The following is a 19730-nucleotide window of genomic DNA, read 5'->3' as shown; positions in this document are numbered from 1 at the left end:
GGAAAGGGCAAGATCCCGCGGTGAGGGCAGGCAGCGTCGCGGCCGGTGTCCAGTAGGGATGCGGCTCCTCCCTCAGCTGCCTTCTCCTGGAGCTGCCAGGGAGCCTCCTCTCTCGTCCGCGCTCACCCGTTCCTCGCGTCGCCGCTGCGCCCCGCGTCCCTGCATGAGCCGAGGAGGCTGCGCCCCGCACAGGGATGGCGGCGCGGGCCACGACGGTGGCCGGAAGGGTCCAGGCCGTCAGCGCCAGGAGTGGTGGAGCCGGGCGGCCTGCCCCGTTCAAAGATGGCCGCCGGCAGCTTCGGCGTGTCCGGAGGTGAAAGGTGAGAGCGGCGGCGGCGGCCGCTGGGCTCCGGGAAGATGGCAGAAAGCGAGCGACGGGCAGGTGAGGGCGGCCGGGCAGGGCTGGGCCGGGGCCGCTCCGGCGCCTTCTGGGGTAGGGGCTGCGCTCGGGGCCCTGGAGCGGTGCCCTGGGGCGCGGGGTGCCGGGCAGGAGGAGATGCGTGGGCCTCATGCTGCACGGGGGTCCTGGGGCCCAGGGTCGGAGCCCCAGACTGCGGCAGAGCAACGGCAACGACTGCCCGGGCCCGCGGTGGGGTGAGGTGCGAAAGGGCTTTGCTGAGTATACAGAGGGTCCCTGGAGCCCCCCAGACCCTCGGCCGGGTGGGAGCTCCGGCGGCACCGCGCCGGGCTCAGAGCTGCGGGGCCGTAACCGCCCGGCACGGTCAGGGCCAGCTCCCCGCGGCGGCAGGGACACGGTTGGTGCGCCCGGGGGGTCTGCACCCGCAGCAGGAGCCGCGGCGGGGAAGCTCTGCGCTGCGAGGGCGCTCACGGGTGCGGGTCTGGCGCTCAGGCGTTGGCTGGCGGAGCCTGGGGGCTGCCTGGCGCCTGCAGCCCTGCGGCGTGGCTCAGCTTCCCCTGCCCGAGGTGGGAGTCGTTTCACCTTTTTGCCGGCGTATCAAAGCCGTTTCTCGGCTGAGTTCGGTGCCCCCTCCCCACCCGTGAAGCCTGACGCTGGACGCGTCTGCTTTGTCCGTCTCGCCCCAGCCCCTCCTGCCCCTGCCTCAGACGCGTGGCTGAGGTTGAGCTCTTGCCGAGGGCTTTCTTGTGAGCGCTGTGAGCCTCCCACCTCGCTGCTTCCCTCCCGGGGTACCTGCCAGCTCCTCCCTGGGTTTTCTGTGTCAGTGCAGCTGGTAGGAGGTGAGGAGCTGGGGATGTGCCGGGGAGGCTGGAGCCTCGGCGGACCCGGGGAAGGGTCCCTGCAATGCGTTTGCATTAAATAGCCGACCCGGGGCTCCCCCAGGGCTCTGCGGGCTCTTGGCGGCTCTCAGCATGCAGCTGCGGCTCCGGGCTGCCATCTGCTGCGTGGCTGCAGCTCCGTCTGCAGGAGGTGTCCCCTCGAGAGCGAGGCAGTTCAGGCTGCCCTAAAAACAGGGCACAGGGCTCTGCGCTCCAGCCCCACCTGAGGCTTGTGTTCTCCAGAGATAAGGAATCAAACCATCTGGATGCTGTCGTTGTTATCTCCTGGCACCAGCCCTGCCGGCTGGCTGGGAAATGCATCTTCAGTGGTGAGGACAAACACTGGGGCCACCTAATGCCACTTTCTGAAGCCTCGAGTGCTTAGGAGTGTGCTCTGCAGGGACCAGGAGGGCTTGGTGAGGAAATGGCACAGGCTGGGATGGGTTTGTTTGCTCTCTCTCTCCTGAGAAATGAGTGTGGGTTTCTAAGGAGGGAAGACAGAGGATTTCTTCTTCTCCACTGCCTGTTTTACCTCTTCTCTGCATCTCTCAGGCACCTCCGAGGAGGAGGCTCCTCCCCTCCAGCAGAGCTTCATGATCCCCAGGAAGGAGATCAATGTGGTGTCCGACATGGCCAAGTGGAAGCGCTCTCAGGTACAGCTCCGGGCAGGCTGCTTGGGTGCGTCTGGTGCAGCCAGCAGGCAGAGCAGGTTGGGGCAGGCAGTGGGAAGGGAATTCTTTTGTGTCTGGAGGGAAAGGAGCTGGCAGGGAGGGGAGCCTGGCAGCCAGTGCTCTGTGCAGCAGTGAGCTGGGGAGAGGCCAGGGGCTGAGAGTGGCCAGAGATGGGCACCGATGGTGACTGCTCCCTCCCAGGAAGCTCTAGGAGATGCTGGGGACAGTTCCCTCCTGCCTGGCCTGCACATGACATCAACCCTGGGTTGCCCAGGGCTGCTGGAACTCAGCTCCTCATGCCTGGCCCTCTCCGGGGCCTTCCCACCTTGCTGTACTGGAGAGAGCTCTGGGGCCAAGGCTTCAGTTCCTGGAGAACTCTTCAGCATGTGTGGGCAGGTGGAGCGGGCAGGTCCTCGCCTCGCTGCCTGGGGGGTGGCAGCCCAGCCCCGTCCTGCCTCTCAGCGGCAGGTTCTCACTTGGTGACTGGTCCCTGATGCCTGAAGAGAAGCTGCAGCTGGGGCCAGGTCCCAGGCAGAGCTCTGGGTGTGGCTTCCTCAGTCTCTTGTGCCGAAGGGCTTGCTCCTGGCCAGGAGTTCTGTGCCAGGGAGGTGGCAGTGTGCCAGTCTAGGCACAAAGCTCAAAGGCTTAGAGCTGGGGCAGCTGCACTGTGTATGGTGCTTCAAAAGCAGTGGATTTAAAGGGCAGGCTGGAGAGGAGCCTGGGCTGGCTGCCCCTGCTGCATGGTGCAGGACAGGGGAGGTGGCAGAGCAGGCCTGGGAGAAGCAGCGCAGGGCACAGCCTGGGAGCTGTGCAGCAGGGAGCCGCCCAGGTGTGGTTTGGGGCTCCCTGCCCCGTGCAGTGCTGCGGAGTTCTCAGTGCCATCTCCCTGCCCAGAGCCGTGGGCCCTGCCCTCTGGCCGTGCCGGGGGGGCTGGGAGAGCCCAGGCTGAGGCCGTGCCCTGTGCCCGCAGGCGTACGCAGACTACATGGGCTTCATCCTCACGCTGAACGAGGGCGTCAGGGGCAAGAAGCTCACCTGCCAGTACAAAGTGTCCGAGGTAGGAGAAGAGTTTGCCTCCTCTTGTCTCTCTCTTCTTGCCTGGTTGGGGTTTTCTGTTTCTATAGTGGACATTTCCTAGGTTTTGTGGGCAGCTCCTGGCAGCTCCTCTGGCAGCCAGGGGGCATAAATGCAGCTGGGTTCTGCCTGGGGGTGCAGATATCAGCCTGCAGGGCACAGAGGCTCTGCCTGCTGCATGGGAAATGAAGCAAGTTGCAAATGGACAGAAGCTGCTGGTGTGAAGGAGGATGTAGAAGGGACCTGTCTGAACCCTGTTCTCAGCCTGGCTTCAATCAGTGGTGCTGTGAAGATGTGGTTTGACCTCCTGGCTGTGCACTGCTGCTCTCCCTCTGGCCTCTGTAGGGCCTGGGGCACTTGCCCTGTCCCTGGGCTTCCTCACTGCAGCACAGATCTCAGTCCACGCTGTGGCTGAGCTGGGCAAGCTGTGGACCCCCCAAGGGCACTGCAGGGCCCAGGGCAAGGCCCTGGTGGGACAGTGTGGGGCTGGAGACAGGTCACTGGCTGAGCCTGCCTTGCCTTTGGAGCTGGAGGGGAAGGGCAGATGTCCTCACTGGTGCGCCTGCCTGGCCTCAGCCATGCTCACCACTGGCAGGAGGGCCCTTGCGGTACTGCCACGGCCTGCAGGGCACATGGTGGCCACCAGCTTCACTCCGTGTTGTACACTGCACCCCTCTCCCTCTGCACTGCAGGGAGGAGCTCCCTGGATATATTTCCACTGCTGAAACTCGTCATGGCTGTGCAGGAGAGCTGGGAATGGTCCAGAGAGATCCAGAGTGGGGAGCAGACTGGGCCCTGTGTGTGGCTCTGTGTGGGCTGGGAGAGCAGCAGAGGTGATCTGTGTCCTGATGATTCACATATGAAGCTGGCAGCTCAACTCCAGCCTTCCCTTCTGGGACCCGAGTGGGAAGGAGGAGCTGCCTGTGGTGGGGGTGAGGGATAGAGTCACTCCCTTGCAGGCTTTGTGTCCACCTTTTGTTCCTTCAGTTCAGCAGAAGCTGCTGTCAGAGCTGCTCTGCTCTCTGCTGTTGGCTTTCTCCTCTGAGTTTTGTCCCTGTCAGGATCTCGCTGGTTCCCAACCATTCACAGAGCAGCTCCAGGGAAACAAAGCTCTGAAACCGAGCACAACAAAAGGGTGGGAGCCCCTTTCCTGCAGCTCTCTGGCAAGAGCTGTTTCAGGGCTGCACCCCTGCAGCAGATCCCTCTTGGATGCTTTCCCTCTGGGGTCCTAGTCCAAGCAACAAACCAGAGGCAGGACCTCGGGTGCTCAGGCAGTGTCGGGGGACCTGTCCTGTGCCCCATTCCCCTGGCGGCCAGGAGAGCAGGAGCCTGTGGCTGGGGCACAGGTGGAGCATCCCTGGGGCTCCTTGCCGATGAGGTTGCCTGTTCTTAGGACTCCTTTGTAGATCAAACTGCTTAGCTCTGCTTTTAAAGGCTCAGCCCCTCGCGGCCTCTGCTTGCATCTCTGCTCTGCTTTCTTCTCTGCTGTAGCTGCTGCTGTGCTTTGTGCCAGCCTCCTCCCCCTCCCTGAGCACCTGCTCTCCTCTGGCAGGTGACCTGGAAGCTGCTGTTGCTCTGCTGTGCTCTGCAGGGACAGCTCCGTGCTTCCAGACCAGCCAGTGGGCACCAGGCCGGCTGCCGGCTCCTCTTGGGGCCGAGCCCTGCTGGGACCTGCTGGACTCGCTCTGCCCCTGCTGGAAGCTTGCAGGGAGCTGTCTGGGGCGCTGCTGGAGGCAGCTGCCGGGCAGCGATAGCTGAGCTGCTGTGCCGGGCTCCCCTGCAGCCTGTCTGGCAGGAGGCCGTTTGACTGATGCCTTGTGAGCTGTCTCCTGCTCTTCCAAGGAGAGCTTCTGCAGGGGATCGTGCAGCGGCTGCCGGCGCTGCGGCTGCTTGCCAGGGCTGTGGCTTCCGTCAGGGAGCAGAGCAGCAAGGGGAGGTCGCTGCTGGCCGCGGAGCGAGCAGAGCTCCCCGAGCTGGCTGCCCGTGCAGCTTGCCCTGCTCCCAGCAGGGGTGTGGGGGGAGCAGAAGGTGCCCTGGGTTTAGCAGCTGCCCCTCCGACAGGGCCCTCGGGGGCAGGCTCGGTCCCCGTGGGCAGCTTTGGCTGCTGTGCTGCCTGCTCAGCACCTTTGCCTGCCTGGCTCCAGCTCCGAGAGCTGCTGACAGGTCTCTGCTCTGCAGGAAGCTCTCTGCTTTGCCTCTGGGACCAGTAGCAGAGTCGGGGTCAAGGGGATGCGGAATCAGCACAAGAAGAGCAGGGGGAGTGGGGGGGCGCGGGGGCTGCCCTTGCTTTGATCACTGGGAAGGTGAAGCCCAGGCAGGCAGAACGGCTGCGGGTGCCTGTCTGCGGTAAGCTCTGCTCTTCCCCTGCCCCTGCTCCCTTGCTGCCGTCAGCCCTGCACGGCCAAGTCTCCTCTGCTGGGCAGTGCCGAGCTGCTCCCGCTGCCCCGCGCCGGGAGGGCCCCGAGTGCCAGCCGAGTGCCAGCTGCGGCGCTGCCGTTGTCCTGCGGAGGCTGCAGCAGCTGGGCCCTGCCCTGCTCTCGGGCTTTGTAATGCCTTTGAAGCCAGCAGCAGGGAGGGTGAGGCTGGAGCTGGCTCTGCAAAGCCTGGGCCAGATCTGGGGGGAAGGAGCCAGCCTTTGCCCACCGCTTGTGCTGGCAGCACCCAGCCCTGGTGGGGAGAGCTCTGAGGTGCGGTGGCAGTGGCTGCCCCAGGGAGCTGCTGGTGCCGTGGGTAACTCACCAGTGCCAGGCAGCTGCTCAGTACAGCCCAGCGTTGGGCACGCCGGTGCCTACCTGGAGGGGGATGTGCCAGCTGGGAAAGAGCAGAGCAGGGCCCAGGCCTGGCCTGGGGCAGTGGGGAGCTGGCACAGAGAGGGTGATGCTGCCCTGGCCCCCCCAGATCTGGATCATTGGTGTGTGGGTGGCTCTGGACTGCAGCCTCACCAGGACACTCTGAGCTTCTGCCCCTCCTCGCCTCCCTTGGCACTTAGCTCTTTCATGTTCCTGGCATGCCCAGGGCTTGTCCTCTATCCCAGGCCCTCGCCTGACCCTGTGGGTGAGTGGATTCCTGCCCTGCCCAATCCCACTGCCTGCCAGCTGATCCTCAGCGTGGCACCGGGGGAGCTTCTGTCCACCAGGAGAGCCCCAGGGGACACAGGGAGCAGTCTGCAGCAGTCACTCTGCCATGCCCAGCCTCTTGCCCCCCCTCCCGTGGCACTTGAAGGGCTGGGAACTCTGGGCTGCGCTGTTGCCTGCCAGCAGGAGCTGCAGAGTGGGAGCCCAGCCCAGGAGACAGCTTCACAGGTTGGCGCCTGCAGCAAAGTCAGAGCAGTGCTGCCTGTGCTGTCCTCTGTGCCCTTGAAGGAGGAATCCCCTCCGCAGCCCCAGGGGCCAGCCTTGCCCGGGGCCTGCCCAGCTGCTGTGGCTGCTGCTCAGCTGCTTGGAGGGGCCCAGAGCCCCTGGCAGGCCTGGCTGGCTGCGGGCAGAGCCTCCCAGAGCTGCTCCAAGTGCCCTCAGTGCGTGGGGTGTGGCTGTGCCCCTGCTGCCTGGCCCTGTCCCGGCAGGCCGTGGAGAAGCTGCTGGCAGTGCTGGACACCCTGGACAGGTGGATCGAGGAGACCCCCCCCGTGGACCAGCCCTCGCGCTTCGGGAACAAGGCCTTCAGGACCTGGTATGCCAGGCTGGACCAGGTGAGCTGCAGCTCCCGCAGGGGGCACTGCCCACGGGCCAGCAGATGGGCCCCGTGGTGTTTGGCAGCCAAGCAGCCCCACAGCAGCCCAAAATAAGCTGTGAAGAATCCACCTCTGCCCCCTGAGCTGCTGCTCCTCTCCTCTGGGCCATGCCAATGCTCTTGGCTAGAGCTCCAGGTGCTGGGTGAGCCACCAGGACATTCCAAGCCCAAGAAGCAGCCTTGCTTTGTAAGTGCCCACTCTGGCTGCTAGCTGACGGTGACACAAAGCCTCAGGGAGCTGTGGCTCAGCTCCATCTCGGGCACTTGGCCTGCTCTGGGCTCTGGAGGTGTCCCAGGCACAGTCCCAGCGGCGGTGAGCTTGCTGTGGCGCTGCTGCCCTGGGGAAGGCTCCCTGCGTAGCTGGGTTGTTGTGGTTGGGTGCTGAAGCTTCTCCCCCACGGGATGCACGCGGCCTGGGGCAGTGTCAGGACAAGCCTCCCTGAACTGCTCCATCTCTGGAGAGGATTCCAGCAGGAGTCTGCTCCAGTGCCACACTGACTGGCCCCATGGCAGCTGCCACTCGGCAGCAGGGGGAGGCTGCTTCTGGGCTGTGCCAGCTCTGCACCCACCCAAGGGGGCTGTGTCTTTCAGGAAGCAGAGAAGCTGGTGGCTACAGTGCTCCCCAGGCAGCTGGCTGCAGCTGCCCCAGAGGTGGCTGTGTACCTGAAGGAGTCGGTGGGCAACTCGACCCGCATCGACTATGGCACAGGTACCCAGGGTCCCCTCCTGCTGTTGCTCCCTCTACAGCTCTCATTGCCACTGCTTTTGGTGCCAGCCTGGCACAGCCCCCTCTCTTCTGGGGCCTTCTCACCTCTGTGTCCAGGGTGGGCTTTGGGAGGGCTGGGGCCAGGACCAGGGCTGGGCTGTGACCCCCCCTATCAGTTCTCCCCCGAGGAGCTGTGTGCTCTGCCCCTGCTGATCTGCAGCAGGGAGAGGGAACAAGAGCTTAACTGGGACTGAGTGGGAACCAAGCTCCTGGGCACTGGGAGGTGTCTTCAACTCTGGTGCTCCCTAGAGTGGCATCACTGCCAGCAGAGGACTTTGAGATCTGAAGGCAAGAGGATTTTCCTCCTGTCTGGGTTCCCTGGGGCACCTGAATCGTGCCAGCACCTCAGCAGGTGCTGGGGATTGCTGCCTTCAGTTAGACCAGAATCTCCTCCTGGTCTGCTCTGCCTGCAGGGCAGCTGTGCCCTCAGCAGCGGGCCCGAGGTGGGCAGGAGCAGGGCTGCCGGTTGTGCCGGGGCTGGCAGCAGAGCTGCGGCTGGCTGGCAGCAGGGGGAGGTGTTGGCCCAGGGAAGGGCCCTGCTGCTGCCTGCCGCAGCCGGGGAGGGCATCGGGCCCTGCCTGCCCTCCCGAGTGCCCCAGCACAGGGGCAGTGGCTGGGCCATGGCTGCTCTGCCCCTGCCACTGCTGCTCAGCCTGCAGCCGCTGCCTTGCTGTGCTGCCTTCCCCAGGAGGCACTTCTGTCCCTGCTGCTGGCTGCAGGAGCATGCTGCTGAGGCTCAGGCTGAGGTGGCGCTGCCGTGGGACAGGTTGTTCCCAGCAGTGCCGTGGTGTCTGCCTCCTTCCGGCACGAGATATTTTGGGAGCAGGAGGAAATCTGTTTGCCTGCAGATGTGAGGCTCTCTCACATCCTCACAGCAGCTGACTCTGGTGTTGCACTTCTGCTGTGCCATCTCCTGGGAGAGGCTCTGCCTTGCTCCCAGCACACCTGGAACTGGTTTGCCTTTTCTCCAGGTCAGCAGTCACCTCCTGCACCTCTCAGAGGTGGGGGCTGGTCGGGAATGGATTGTTGCCAGCTCATGGCATTAACAGGGGCAGGAGGGTCAGGGCTCTTTAGATGGGACTGGCACTGCTGTGGCTTCTGAGGAACCGCTGTGGGCACCACAGTGGTTCTTCAAGGCTGTGCTGCTGCCCAGAGGCACCAGTGCCACATCTCCTCATGCTTCTGTCCCCAGGGCATGAAGCTGCCTTCGCAGCCTTCCTGTGCTGCCTGTGCAAGCTGGGGGTGCTGCGTGTGGACGACCAACTGGGCATCGTCTTCAGGGTCTTCAACAGGTGACTGGGGGCAGAGGGTTGCAGGCTCTGGGCCCTGGCAGTGCCCCCTGCCAGCTGGCTGAGATGTGTGAGGAGTGGCTGCCTGTGTCCTGGGTGACTGTGCCCCTTTCTTCTGCTCACCCCCACCCGCTGGCCATGAGAGGTGGCACAGGAGTCACCTCCTGGGTGTGAGCTGGGCAACTCCAGGGCCTTCTGCAAAGCTGTGAGTGGTGAGAGAGGGCTGAAGGGCCTGGGAAAAAAGGGCAGAATGGGAGACCTGGAGGCAAGTTCAGACCTAGATGAGAGGCAGACAGACCTCAAAGGGCTGCCCAGTGATCCATTCCAGCTGCCTCCAGGAGAGCTGGCAGCAGCGTGGCTGTGAGGGGCTCCGGGGTCTGCCTGCAGTGTCACTGGACCTGGGCAGGAGTGGCTGAGCCCTGCAGGCCTGTGGGCAAAGGGCTGTGAGGATAGTTGAGCAGAGGATCCATCAGCTCTGCAGGCCCTGCACACAGGAGCTCTGTGCAGCTGGCAGCCTCCCACCCCTGGGTGGGGTTGGTAGGGACGGAAGTGGTGGAGTGGCTGCTTGGAGCCCAGAGGTGTGACCCAGCAGTGCCACTGCCCAGTGGCACAGAGCAGTGCTTCCAGCTTGTGCTTTCCACCTGGGAAGCAGAAGCAGCAGCTGCTGTGAGGTGGAAGCTTCCTGAGCCCCTCTGGAAGTTGCTGAAGGAGAGCAGAGTCTCAGTGCAGAGCAGATGAGCCCTGCACTGATGCTTGCTCCTCCAGGTGCCACCAGGCTGCTCTCTGGGGCAGAGGAGCTGCAGATGTGCTTGAAAGTGACACAGCTGTGTGCTGCTCCAGGCTGGCTCTTGCCCTGCTGTCAGTGCAAGCAGAGGAGGCCTTCTCTTCACTCCTTCTGCCTTTGGTCTCAGGTACCTCGAAGTGATGCGAAAGCTTCAGAAGACCTACAGGATGGAGCCTGCTGGCAGCCAGGGTGTGTGGGGCCTGGATGACTTCCAGTTCCTGCCTTTCATCTGGGGCAGCTCCCAGCTGATAGGTACTAACACACCTTGCTCCTGCCCCTGCCTGCCCTCTGCCCTGCCTGTCTGGATGCAGAAGTGATGGAGTTTGGGTCTGACTGAAATTCAGATGCATCAGATCCGTGTCTGACGGTGCAGAGGAGTTTGCCTGGGGTTTATTTTCTTCTTCAGCTCTCCAGACAGAGCTGGTTGCTGAAGCTGGGAGGCAGGAGGCTTCCTTGGGCACTGCACTGGTCTCTGTTGCAGTGGCCACAACTTTCTAACAGCAGAGTCCTGGCTGTGGTGCCAGAAGTCTCTTTTTCTACCCTGGGGAGTTTATTGGGTGCCCTCCCTGCTGAGGTGCTGGAGTGAGGGATAAGGTGGAAGGGAGCAGCTCTGTGCTGAGTGAGGAGCTCGATGGGGACCACCCCTCTGGGAGGGGGCAGGACAAGGGCTGGTGGAACATGGGCTCGGGAGGGAAGTGTCACACAGCTTACTCCCTGTTGTCTCTTACCCTTTCTAGACCATCCAAGCCTGGAGCCTCGGCACTTCGTTGACGAGAAGGTGGTGAATGAAAACCACAAGGACTTCATGTTCCTAGAGTGCATCCTCTTCATCACAGAGGTGAGGGCTGGGAGGCACAGGGAAGTTCCCTTCACATTAGGTACTCAGCTCAAGCTGTGCTTTTCTCTTCTTCCTTTCTTGGTGGGTTTGCTTCCAAACTCTGTGCAGCTGTGTGGGTGCCCCTGTGGCACGACTGAGATGCTCCCTGTGCAGGAGCTGGGACAGGGCTGCTGAGAGGGCTTTGTGCTTGGGCCAGAGGGGGCTGTGGGCTGCAGCTGAGGGGAACTGCACTGAGAGCAAAAACAGCCCTGGACCACCACTTGGATGCAAGCACCCTGGGGGCTTGGTGGAGAAGTCTGGTGCCTGTGTGCAGCCCGAAGGGGAAGCAGGATCTGCAGCACCCCTGGGCATGCCACGATAACTTCCCTTCCTTCCAGCCCCTGGGTGCTGCCTGGCAGGCCCTGAGCCTCCCCTTGCCTGGGGCAGGCTCCCAAGTGCCCGTGCAGCTTGGATTCCTCTGTGTTCCTCCAGAGGAGTTGCCTATTGCATGCTGCCTGCTCTGCAGGTGGTGTAGAGCAGAGATGGGGCTGAGATTCACCCAGCTGGCAGCACTGCCAGGGCCCTGCTTCTGCTCCAGCACTGCAGGGCCCTTGGGTGAGGGACTGGTGACGTTCAGCTTGTTGCTAGCCATGGGAAGTGCTTCTGAGTGAGGGAGCTGCAGTGGGTGATCTGGCTATGGTTCTGCCATTCTCTGTGCTACAGGATCTGGGCAAGGGCAGCAGAGGCACAGGCTCTGCAGTGGAGAGGGAGTGCTTGTCCCTGGCAGGGGAGAGCTGATGGGATGAATTCTGCCTTTCCCCCTCCTCACCTCTCTAATTCAGTGAGTAGGTGAGGAAGGAGGCTACAGAATGTGAGCTTAGCCTTTCCTGTGTCAATCCTCACAGGAGCCTTTGGCCCAAACCCCAGGAGGAGCTGTGTCAGGTCCTGCTGGATCCAGCAGGGTTTGTGGGTGCTTGGCACCTCACTGGGTTTAACTCTTAATGCAGAGAGAAATTGTCCCATGGGCAGCAGAAAGGCACTGCCAGAAGAGATCAGGATGGGTATGGGAAAGCAGGAGCCAAGAAGATGCAGACAGGGCAAAAACCTGCTAAGAACATTAAACTGCATCTGTGCTGTGTAGGGAAGCTGCAGCACACAGGGCCCACACACAGCACTGTGCTGCTGGCTCAGCTCACTGCTGCTGCCGGCACCAAGTTGGCTGTTGGCAGGCTCCGGGAAGTGCTTTCCCTCCTTGCTCCCCATCGCAGGCTCCGGGAAGTGCTTTCACTCCTTGCTCCTCACCTTGGCGATGGAGATTGCTGGAGCTGAGCATTGCTGCTGCGTCCCTCGGCGCCGCCTGGCGGCTGGCAGCGCTGGGTGCAGGGCTGCCAGGGCTGCCCAGGGCACCTTGTTTGCTCGCTCGCCATCGGCACGCAGGCACCGCTGCCCTCTTGTAAAGGTTTTTCTTTCCAAACGCGTTTTTTTTTCTTTCCAAACGTGAGTTTTCTCTCGCGGGGAGCCCGGGAACGTTCCTGCAGCCGCGAGAGGGGGCTGGGGCAGCCCTGAGCCTCCAGAGGCTCTCTCCAAAATCAACAACAAAACAAAACGGCAGAGAAGATAGAAGGGTTTAAAGAGTCCAATGGGCGAGCGCTGTGCCTCCTCTCTTCCCAGCTGGTCAGCTGGCAGCAGCTCTCCTTTCAGGCTGCTGCACACGTAGCAGACAGCCGCAGCTCCCGGGCGGCTGTGCAGCATCTCGGCACCATTAGGGCAAGCTCCAGGCCGGGCAGGTTGTTTCCTTCCAGCCCAGAAGGAGCCCTTGGACGGATTCTGGGATGTGGATGCCCACAGGGCCGGGGCTGGCCACGTGTGTGCCCGAGCCCCAGGCTCCCGTTGCGGGCCAGGCTGAACCCAGCAGGGCTGCAGGGCACAGATGCTGGCAGAGCTACAGGGTGGCTCTGGACTGAGATGTGTGGTGCTGGAGCAGGGAGAGCTCCAAAGAGCTGGCTGGGACCTGAGCTGTGCCTCCTGCCCGCAGTGAGGTGAGGATGAGGAGGGTCTGGGAGCAGCTGTATGTGGCCGTGGCTGGCAGCGCAGGCAGGCGAGGCTCGGCGGCAGGGCGGTGCTGAGGGCCGCCGGCAGCCCCGCACAAAGGCTCCAGGGGGCTGAGTCACCGCCCCGGGGCCGCCGCATGCCCCGGCCCGCGGGAGCCCACGGCCCGCGGGCTCCGTGTCCCCCCGGCGCCCTCCTGCGTGCTCGGGCCGGGGCGGCGGCGCCAGCCAGGCGGGGCAGTGGCGCGGGGTGGTGGTGGCAGTGCCAGGGCGGGGTCTGGTGCCCGAGTGTGGCCAAGCTGCCGTGCCAGGGTGGGCGCTGTGAGCTCCCTGGCGTCCTGTGCCGAGCGCCGGTGCTCAGCCCCGTGCTGGCTCTGTCGGCCGCGCAGCAGCACGTGGCGGAGGGCCGCGGGGAGCGCTCGGTCCCCAGCCCCGGAACCACCCAGGGCAGTGGAGCTGTGTCGGTGCCCTCCAGCAGTGGGGAGCCCCCAGCCTCTCCGCCCGCCCCCGCTCCAGCCCCAGGCAGCAGGGCTTTGTCCCCCTGCTCTCCCTCTTTCTTGCCCTGCTGCAGGCTGGTGTGCAGGAGGGCAGCAGCAGCTCCGTGCAGGGGGCTCAGCCCTGCTGGCGTTGGCAGTGGGCAGCAGCGGCTCTGGGGGCTCCAGCCCCGTGCGTGCAGGGAAGGGGTTAGCTGCTGAGCCTCTGGTCCTGAGCAGCAGGCCAAGAGATTCCTCTCTCCCCACGCTCCTCTGAGCCAGGCTCCGGCCTTGTGGTCTCTGATGTCATGGGAACTTGCCCGCTCTGAGGGGCTGCTTGGTCCTGCCTCTGCTCCCCGAGGGTCTGTTTCTGTTCATGGAGGAGGAGGACAGGCAACAACCCGGGGGATCTGCATGCGACGGTCCCGACAGCAGTTCCCCCTTGCCCTCCTCCAGCCCCCTCTCGCTGGGAGGAGGGACACTGAGGCTTCAAACCCATGGAAAGCCAAACACAAACCACGGGAAGCATCTGCTGAGAGCTGGCAGCTTCGGAGCCGCTCTGGAGAGCAGGGCTGGAGCTGCTCCTGCCTTCCCCCAGAGCCTTCCTCTGCCAGAGGCAGTGTGGGGTGGGCTGGGGCTCCGGGCACTGCTGCCAGCCCACGCTGCCCTGCGTGCCCCAGGCAGCAGCGGCCAGTGGTAGTCGGCGGTGGCTGTCTGGTGGCTGCCGCCTGTTGTGGATGAGGATGGCAGTGGGGAATGGCACTGAGTCATCCTCCTGGAGGGCTCAGCAGAGCTGCACGGGAGCCTTCGGGGGGAACGGGCACAGTGTGGGGCCAGCTCTGCTGCAGGGCTTAGGTGGGGCTAAGGGCTTATGAGGAGGGGTGCAGAGGGAGGGGTGGTGAGGAAAAGGCTGAGTTTGGTCGGGGAGGGGGAGCTGGGCTGTGGCTGAGTGGGAGGCAGTGTGGGGAGGGAGGTGGCCGTGCGTGGGTCCCAGGGCTGGGGGATTGTTTGCCTGCAGAGATGTGAGCCTGAGTCACTGCTGAGGCTCAGCTTCCTGCCTGGCCCCACGCCCCCAGCCCTCTGCTGCCTCCCCTGCAGATGAAGACAGGCCCCTTCGCCGAGCACTCCAACCAGCTCTGGAACATCAGCGCCGTGCCCTCCTGGTCCAAGGTCAACCAGGGCCTCATCCGCATGTACAAGGCTGAGGTGAGTGCCCTGGGCAGGGGCCCCAGGCCCCCTGCCCTGTGCCGTGGGCCAGCTCTGCACTGCTGAGGGCCCCGTCCCAGCAGGCTGCTCCCCTCCACAGAAGGTGGCTTAGGAACCCTTGGCAGTTCCTTGGCTGGAAGGCTGCTGCCTGCCTGGCGTTTGCCCCGGAGCCAGGCTCCAGGTGGCTGCTCCTTGCAAACCTGGCTTGGCCATTTCTTGTCTTCCCATGGAGCAAGTTGCAGGTTTCCAAACTAGGGCCAGTGCTTTGACCTGTTTGTTCCTCAGGTCCCCAGGCAGCTGCTTCAGAGAATCAGAGTCACTAAGGTTGGAGCAGGCCTGCAGGATCAAGCCCAGCTGTCAGCCCTGCCGTGCTGGGGGCAGTGTCAATGCTCATTCCCCCTTCCAGAGCCAGCTGAGCACTTCCCCCCCGCCCCCGCCAGGACTCCTGGGACTTGCAGTGGGCCACAGCCACCTCCCTGCCTTGGCAGCTCTCCACCAGCCCCAGCAGCTTTCCTGCTGACCCCTGACCCGTGGAACTGGGCAGGTTTGGCTCTCCTTTATCTCCTTCCTGCTTGAGCCGGCGCGGAGCTGGAGGAAGCAGGACAGGAACCACCGCATCTGGGCCTCGGGAGGGAACAGGAGCGGCTGCAGCAGGCAGCCCTTGCTGGGCAGGGTGGCACCGTCTGGCTGTGCCAAGGACGCTGCAGGAGCAGGGGGGGTGCAGCTCCCTGTGCTGGCTGCATTGCTCCGCCTGCCCCCCGGGGCCGTGCTCGGGGCAGTCCTGCCGCTGGGCCGTGGCGGAGCTGTGCTGGGGCTGGCACGGCAGGGGTTAACTGCGAGCGGGGGCTGCCTCCCTCCCCCAGCCCTTCCTCCGCTCGCACATCCTGTGTTTGGGTTCCAGGCCGCATACCTCTCTAATCTGGAGGTGTCACTCCCAGCCCCGCTGGCTCCTTCCGCCCCCAGCTCAGCTTCCCTCCTCCCAGGCTCCCAAGTGGAGAAGCAGGGCCGGGGTCACCCCTGCGCTGCTGCTCCTCCGAGGGGTGCCCCCGGGACTGCCCCCACTCACAGCGCTGAGAAGCTGCCTGCCTGCTGGGACACCCGCAGCTGGAAGCTCTGCAGTGGGAGCTGGGGGCTCTGAGGGGAAGCCCCCACCATGGGGGTGCTGTTAATGTGAGATGTGGGTAGCCCAAAACCCAGAGCCTGAGCTGCTGCCCTCAGCCCTGCCTTGGTGCTTCCCTCAGAATCGTTTTGGCTGGCAAAGCTCTCAAAGCTGACTCCAGGTGTTGGCTGCATGCCCCTCTGCCCGTCAGACCCTGTCCCCAGGTGCCAGGCTTGCCCTCCTGTGCTGTGAGTCCTCCCTCAGCATCCCACATGCTCCACACTGCTCAGCAGCTGCCTGGTGCCCCCTGTGCCCACCCCCTCTACCTGTCCCTTCTAGGAGCAGACCAGCAGAAGTCAGAGGCTGCCTTGCAGCCTGTTCTGACAGGGTGGCAGAGGGCAGCCCCCAGCCCCTTTTCATCTGAGGAGCCCTCTGGGCTCTCCCCTGCCCCACCCGGGGGTGACTTCCAGCAGGAAGCTGAGCTGCACCCTCGTGGCTGGGCAGGGGCTGCATACAGTGCCCTCAGTGGGGTGTTGGTGCCTTCTGCAGTGGGTCTGGCTGTGCTGCCTTGGCAGTGCAGGGGCTCTTGCCCTCTGCCTGGGAACAGAGTGGGGGAGGCTGCAGGCCTGCTGCCTGTCCCCTGAGCCTGCTTTCCAGGCTCCTGACCTTTCCCTCCTGCTCCAGGCAGGAAATAGTTTCCATTGCATCTCATCCAGCTCCATCTTTCAGGGCTGGGCTTGGGGCATGAATCTTCTCTCCTCAGCTGAGACCCAAGCAGCCCTTCAGTGCACTCGGGGTGGTGCTGAGCAGGGCCTTAGCCTGTCCCCTTCAGCCACTGCTGGCTGCAGCAGCTTCACCCACTGGAGGTGCAAGGAGGGTCCTGCCTCCTGCACTCCCAATGCTGATCCTGCTGGAGAGAGAACTGCAGGGCTGGGGACGTGTTCTGTGCAGTGGATCCCCACTCCTCCTCCCTACTGGTGGTGAAGTTTCTTCCTCTAGAACCCAGACCACTCAGGTCTTCCATGGGGCTCCTTGGAGCTTTCTGGGTTGACATTTTAGCTGTCAGCAGCTGCAGTGCTCATTCCTGTCCCTGCTGCCCCTGTGCCTGTGTTCCCAGCGTGGCTTCCTCCCAGGCTTTGTCTGAGTGGCTGTGCAGGGCTGGCAGCAGCTCCCAGTGCTAGGGAGCCTTGAAGGTGATGTGCCCTGATGGTGGCAGCCTGCCCTTGGTGCCTTGCCAGGTAGTCTGGTGCTGTGCTGTGGCTCGGCAGGAGCAGGCACAGCTGGGCTGTGCCCCCACCACCTCCAGATGTGCTTAGCTCTGCTGTGCTGCTGAGCAGCTCAGTGGTGCTGGGACCAGTTCTCTGACCCCTGGCTCCAAAGGGAGTGCTCTGGGCCTGAGCTGCTGAGCACAAATGCTCCTGCCTGCCCTTGAGGGCAGCTGCCTGCCTGCCCTCTGCCTGTGCCCTGTCTTGCAGTGGGAGTGGGAACTCCGGCGTGGGGGATTGGTGTGGGTAGGAGCACGACAGGAACTATGGCAGCAAAGTCACTGATGCTTGTCTGGTCGAAGGCCCTGAGAACCTGGAGTGAGATCTGGGCAGCTCCTTGGGGCTGCAGGGTGGTGCCTTGGGCCTAGTGTGGGCACTGCCCTGGAGAGGGAGAGGCTCTGCCCTGGGAGGTTCTGCAGCTCTCCAGGAGCTTGCAGGGTGAAGCTCTTCAAAGCCATGAGGGAGAAAGCTGCTGGCGCAGCCCTGCTGCTGCTCCGGGGCTGGGCTTCAGCAAGCAGAGCTCTGGCCGCAGGGAAGGGCTGGGCTGTGTTGCTGCTGGCCTGAGAGCCTGGTGGGAGTGCAGTGGGAGCCCGGGGCTGATCCCTCTGCCTGCAGCTGAGCCCCAGGCTGGCTGCCTCTGAGGGGCTGCGGCTCTGGCTGCCTGTGCCAGGCAGCAGTGTGCCCTGCCCTCACCCTCTCTGCCCTCACCCTCTCTGCCCTCACCCTCTCTGCCCTCACCCTCTCTGCCCTCACCCTCTCTGCCCTCACCCTCTCTGCCCTCCTGCAGTGCCTGGAGAAGTTTCCTGTGATCCAGCACTTCAAGTTTGGCAGCCTGCTCCCCATCCAGCCCGGCATGTCCTAGGGGGCCCGGCAGGAGCTCTGCCTCCTCCCTCCACCCATCCTCATCGCCGTGCCCGCGCCAGCCTGGTCCCTCCTCACGTCCTCGTCGGCAGTCACCGATCCCCAGCGCTCGCCGGCCTGGCTCCTCCTGCAGGGCTCCAGCACGGGGACCCCTCCCCAGCAGCCCCCTGGGCTGCATGGCTCTGGGCGTGGGGGGCTGCCTAGCAGCAGAGCCTCTCTGCTTGCACCTCTAGGGCAGGGGTGAGGAGGGGTCTGGGCATGGGCCCTGGGGTGTCCCTCCTGAGTGTCGCTGCTTGGTCTGGGAAGCCACTGCTGGGACTGAGCTGGGAGCCTGCAGGTGCCCCTGGGCAGCTGCCTCTGCTGGCTCCGGGAGGCCCAGAGTGGCTGAGGGGGTGCAGGGCCTGGCTCTGGGTTGCTGGAAGCCCCTGGTGATGTTTTCTGGGCGAGGGCAGGCCCCTCCCTCCATCTCCCTGCCAGCTTCCCTGGGGTTCCTTTGCCACCTCTTCTCAGCAGTGAAGCTGGCAACCTGGGCTGTGAGGGTCTGAGCTGGCTCTGGAGATGGGCACAAAGTCTCTGAGGGACCCAGCTCGGTGGGATCAGCTATGCAAAGACCCTGCTGGAATGGTGCCTGCTCGGGCTCCCTCTGGGCACAAAACCTCCCAACACACTCCTGCCCCCTGCATGCCCCTCTGCTCCTCCTGCTTTGCTGCCCGGGGCTGGGCTGGCCTGCATGGCACCAGCTGACCACAGCTGCTGCTGGGTCAGAAATTGTAGTGGCAGCCCCACAGCAAAGGGGTCCCAGGGCCCCAGCCTGCGGGCAGAGGCAGCCTGGGGGCAAGCATGCAGCTTCCCCTGGCCCTGGAAAGCAGCAGTGTGAAGGGCCCAGGCCAGCAGCTCCTGCCCAAGCCCCTTCCTGCTGCTGCTGCTGTGCTGGCCCTCGGGCAGAGCCCCTTCAGCGCCCCCAGCAGCGGCATTTCGGGTGGAGCTGTGGTGCCACAGCCTGCCCGTGAGAGGGCACGTTCCTTGTGGCCTCCCGGGCCAGGTCCACACCTGGGCAGGGCTCTGGGTGGGTGTTTGCTGCGGGTGGGGCAGGCAGCAGTGACCCTTTATCTGGCACAGAGGTGGCGGGGGGGCGTGGGGGGGTAGGGCTGCCCCCAGCCTGGCTGCTTGGCTTGGGGGGAGGGAGGGGAACGCCCTGCTGATGAATTTGTGCTTTTCTTGGTGCCAGGCCTGCTCCCTCCTGGACAGGGGCCACAGGCACGCAGGGTGGGGACAGCAAAGGGGCGGTGAGGGGCAGCTGCCCACAGCGCTGCAGCAGAGCTTTGCTGCACTGCTGCTGGCCAGGCAGGGCTGAGGGGAGGGCCGGGAGGGGCCATCTGCATGCAGTGGCAGCGGCAGCCTGGGCTGCAGCTTTGGATTGCTCCGAAGTGGGACCTGATTTTTCTTGGCTTCCAGAGGGATCCACTCGGAGTGGTGCTGGAGGCCTCTGTGCTTGCTGGGGCTTGAGCCACTCCCGTGCAGCAGTCAGCAGCCACTGCCTCGAGCAGAGATGCCCTCAGCCTCTCCACCTCTGCCCCCTCCCGGTGCTGGTGGCCTTGGTGCTTTGAGGCTGCACTGCGTGTGGCCAGCAGCGGCTGAGCTAAAGCCCGAGGGCAGGAGCACAGCTCCTGGCACCCAATGGAAATGAGGCTTCTCTGGAGGGGGTGAGCGGCAGTGTTGGCATCGGGAGGGCACCAGGGATGTGAAGTGCAGCACCGCAGAAGGCTGAGGAGCTGCCTCCCGGGCATGCAGGTGCCACTGCACCCTAAGGCTGGGGCTCAGGACCTGCTGAAGGAGGTGGCAGGAGGCTGCTGCAGGGCTCTCTGCTCCTTGCCCAGCCTGCACACCCCTGCCAGGGGCTTTTCGACTCTGCCTGCTGCTCGTTTGGGTCTCCTCAGCACGCCTGGGACCTGCCCCCCTTGTATGGCAGCCGCTGGCTTCCCCTGCTCCTGCTGCCCTCCACCGCTGGTCCCTGAGGCTCTGCTCCCCTGCTGGCTCCGCGCAGCACTCGGGGCCCTCTCTGCCCGCAGCAGCTCCCCCACGCTCTGGTTTTAATTAAAGTCTCTGTGTTTTGCACCGGTGGCTCTGGTGGTGTCTCTGGGGCTGGCTTTGCTCCCCTGGGGAGCCCACGGCTGGAGCCCCAGCATAGGAGGGAGGCTTTCTGGGGGCTCTTGCTGCATGGGGCTGCTCTGTGCCTTGCCCCAGTCCTAACCCAGGCCTAGTGCTTGGGAGCTTTAACACTCAGCCTGGGACTCCTTAAGGCCATGATGCAGCACCCCTTGGTTCCTTACTGTGCCCAGCCCTGTGCCCCAGCCTGGCTGGGGCAGGTGGGTGATGTGTGAAGCCTCTTCCCAGGCTGCTGAATGCCTCTTG

The 19730-nt window shown here is 64.2% G+C and overlaps 1 protein-coding gene across 5 annotated transcripts; it reads left to right on the top strand.

Annotated features, from left to right (window-relative positions):
* The first annotated feature begins 12 nt into the window (after positions 1-12).
* Positions 13-19433, top strand: PTPA (protein phosphatase 2 phosphatase activator). Of its 5 annotated transcripts, none has more exons than XM_064171237.1 (10): positions 23-320; positions 1789-1889; positions 2878-2964; positions 6544-6669; positions 7302-7419; positions 8669-8768; positions 9677-9801; positions 10287-10387; positions 13964-14093; positions 17245-17333. In XM_064171237.1, exons 1-9 carry the CDS (start codon positions 59-61, stop codon positions 14090-14092), a joined length of 1149 nt encoding a protein of 382 aa, XP_064027307.1. In that variant the 5' UTR covers positions 23-58; the 3' UTR covers position 14093; positions 17245-17333. The 5 variants fall into 5 exon arrangements, with proteins under 5 accessions (XP_064027306.1, XP_064027307.1, XP_064027309.1 ...); XM_064171239.1 differs by having other exon boundaries at positions 293-382; positions 13986-14093; positions 17245-19433; XM_064171236.1 differs by lacking the exons at positions 13964-14093; positions 17245-17333 and adding an exon at positions 11596-11840 and having other exon boundaries at positions 13-320.
* The last annotated feature ends 297 nt before the right edge of the window (positions 19434-19730 follow it).

The sequence above is a fragment of the Pogoniulus pusillus genome, chromosome 35 (genome assembly GCF_015220805.1).
Source record: "Pogoniulus pusillus isolate bPogPus1 chromosome 35, bPogPus1.pri, whole genome shotgun sequence".
Classification (NCBI taxonomy): domain Eukaryota; kingdom Metazoa; phylum Chordata; class Aves; order Piciformes; family Lybiidae; genus Pogoniulus; species Pogoniulus pusillus.
The sequence above is the reverse complement of the archived record's forward strand: the minus strand, read 5'-3'. Positions and strand labels throughout refer to the sequence as shown.

Coding starts and splice junctions, on each gene's coding strand:
- PTPA (XM_064171236.1), top strand. CDS start 59: ATGCGGCTCCTCCCTCAGCTGCCTTCTCCTGGAGCTGCCAGGGAGCCT. Junction 6,670..7,301: donor GGTATGCCAGGCTGGACCAG/GTGAGCTGCAGC, acceptor TGTGTCTTTCAG/GAAGCAGAGAAGCTGGTGGC. Junction 7,420..8,668: donor CCGCATCGACTATGGCACAG/GTACCCAGGGTC, acceptor TTCTGTCCCCAG/GGCATGAAGCTGCCTTCGCA.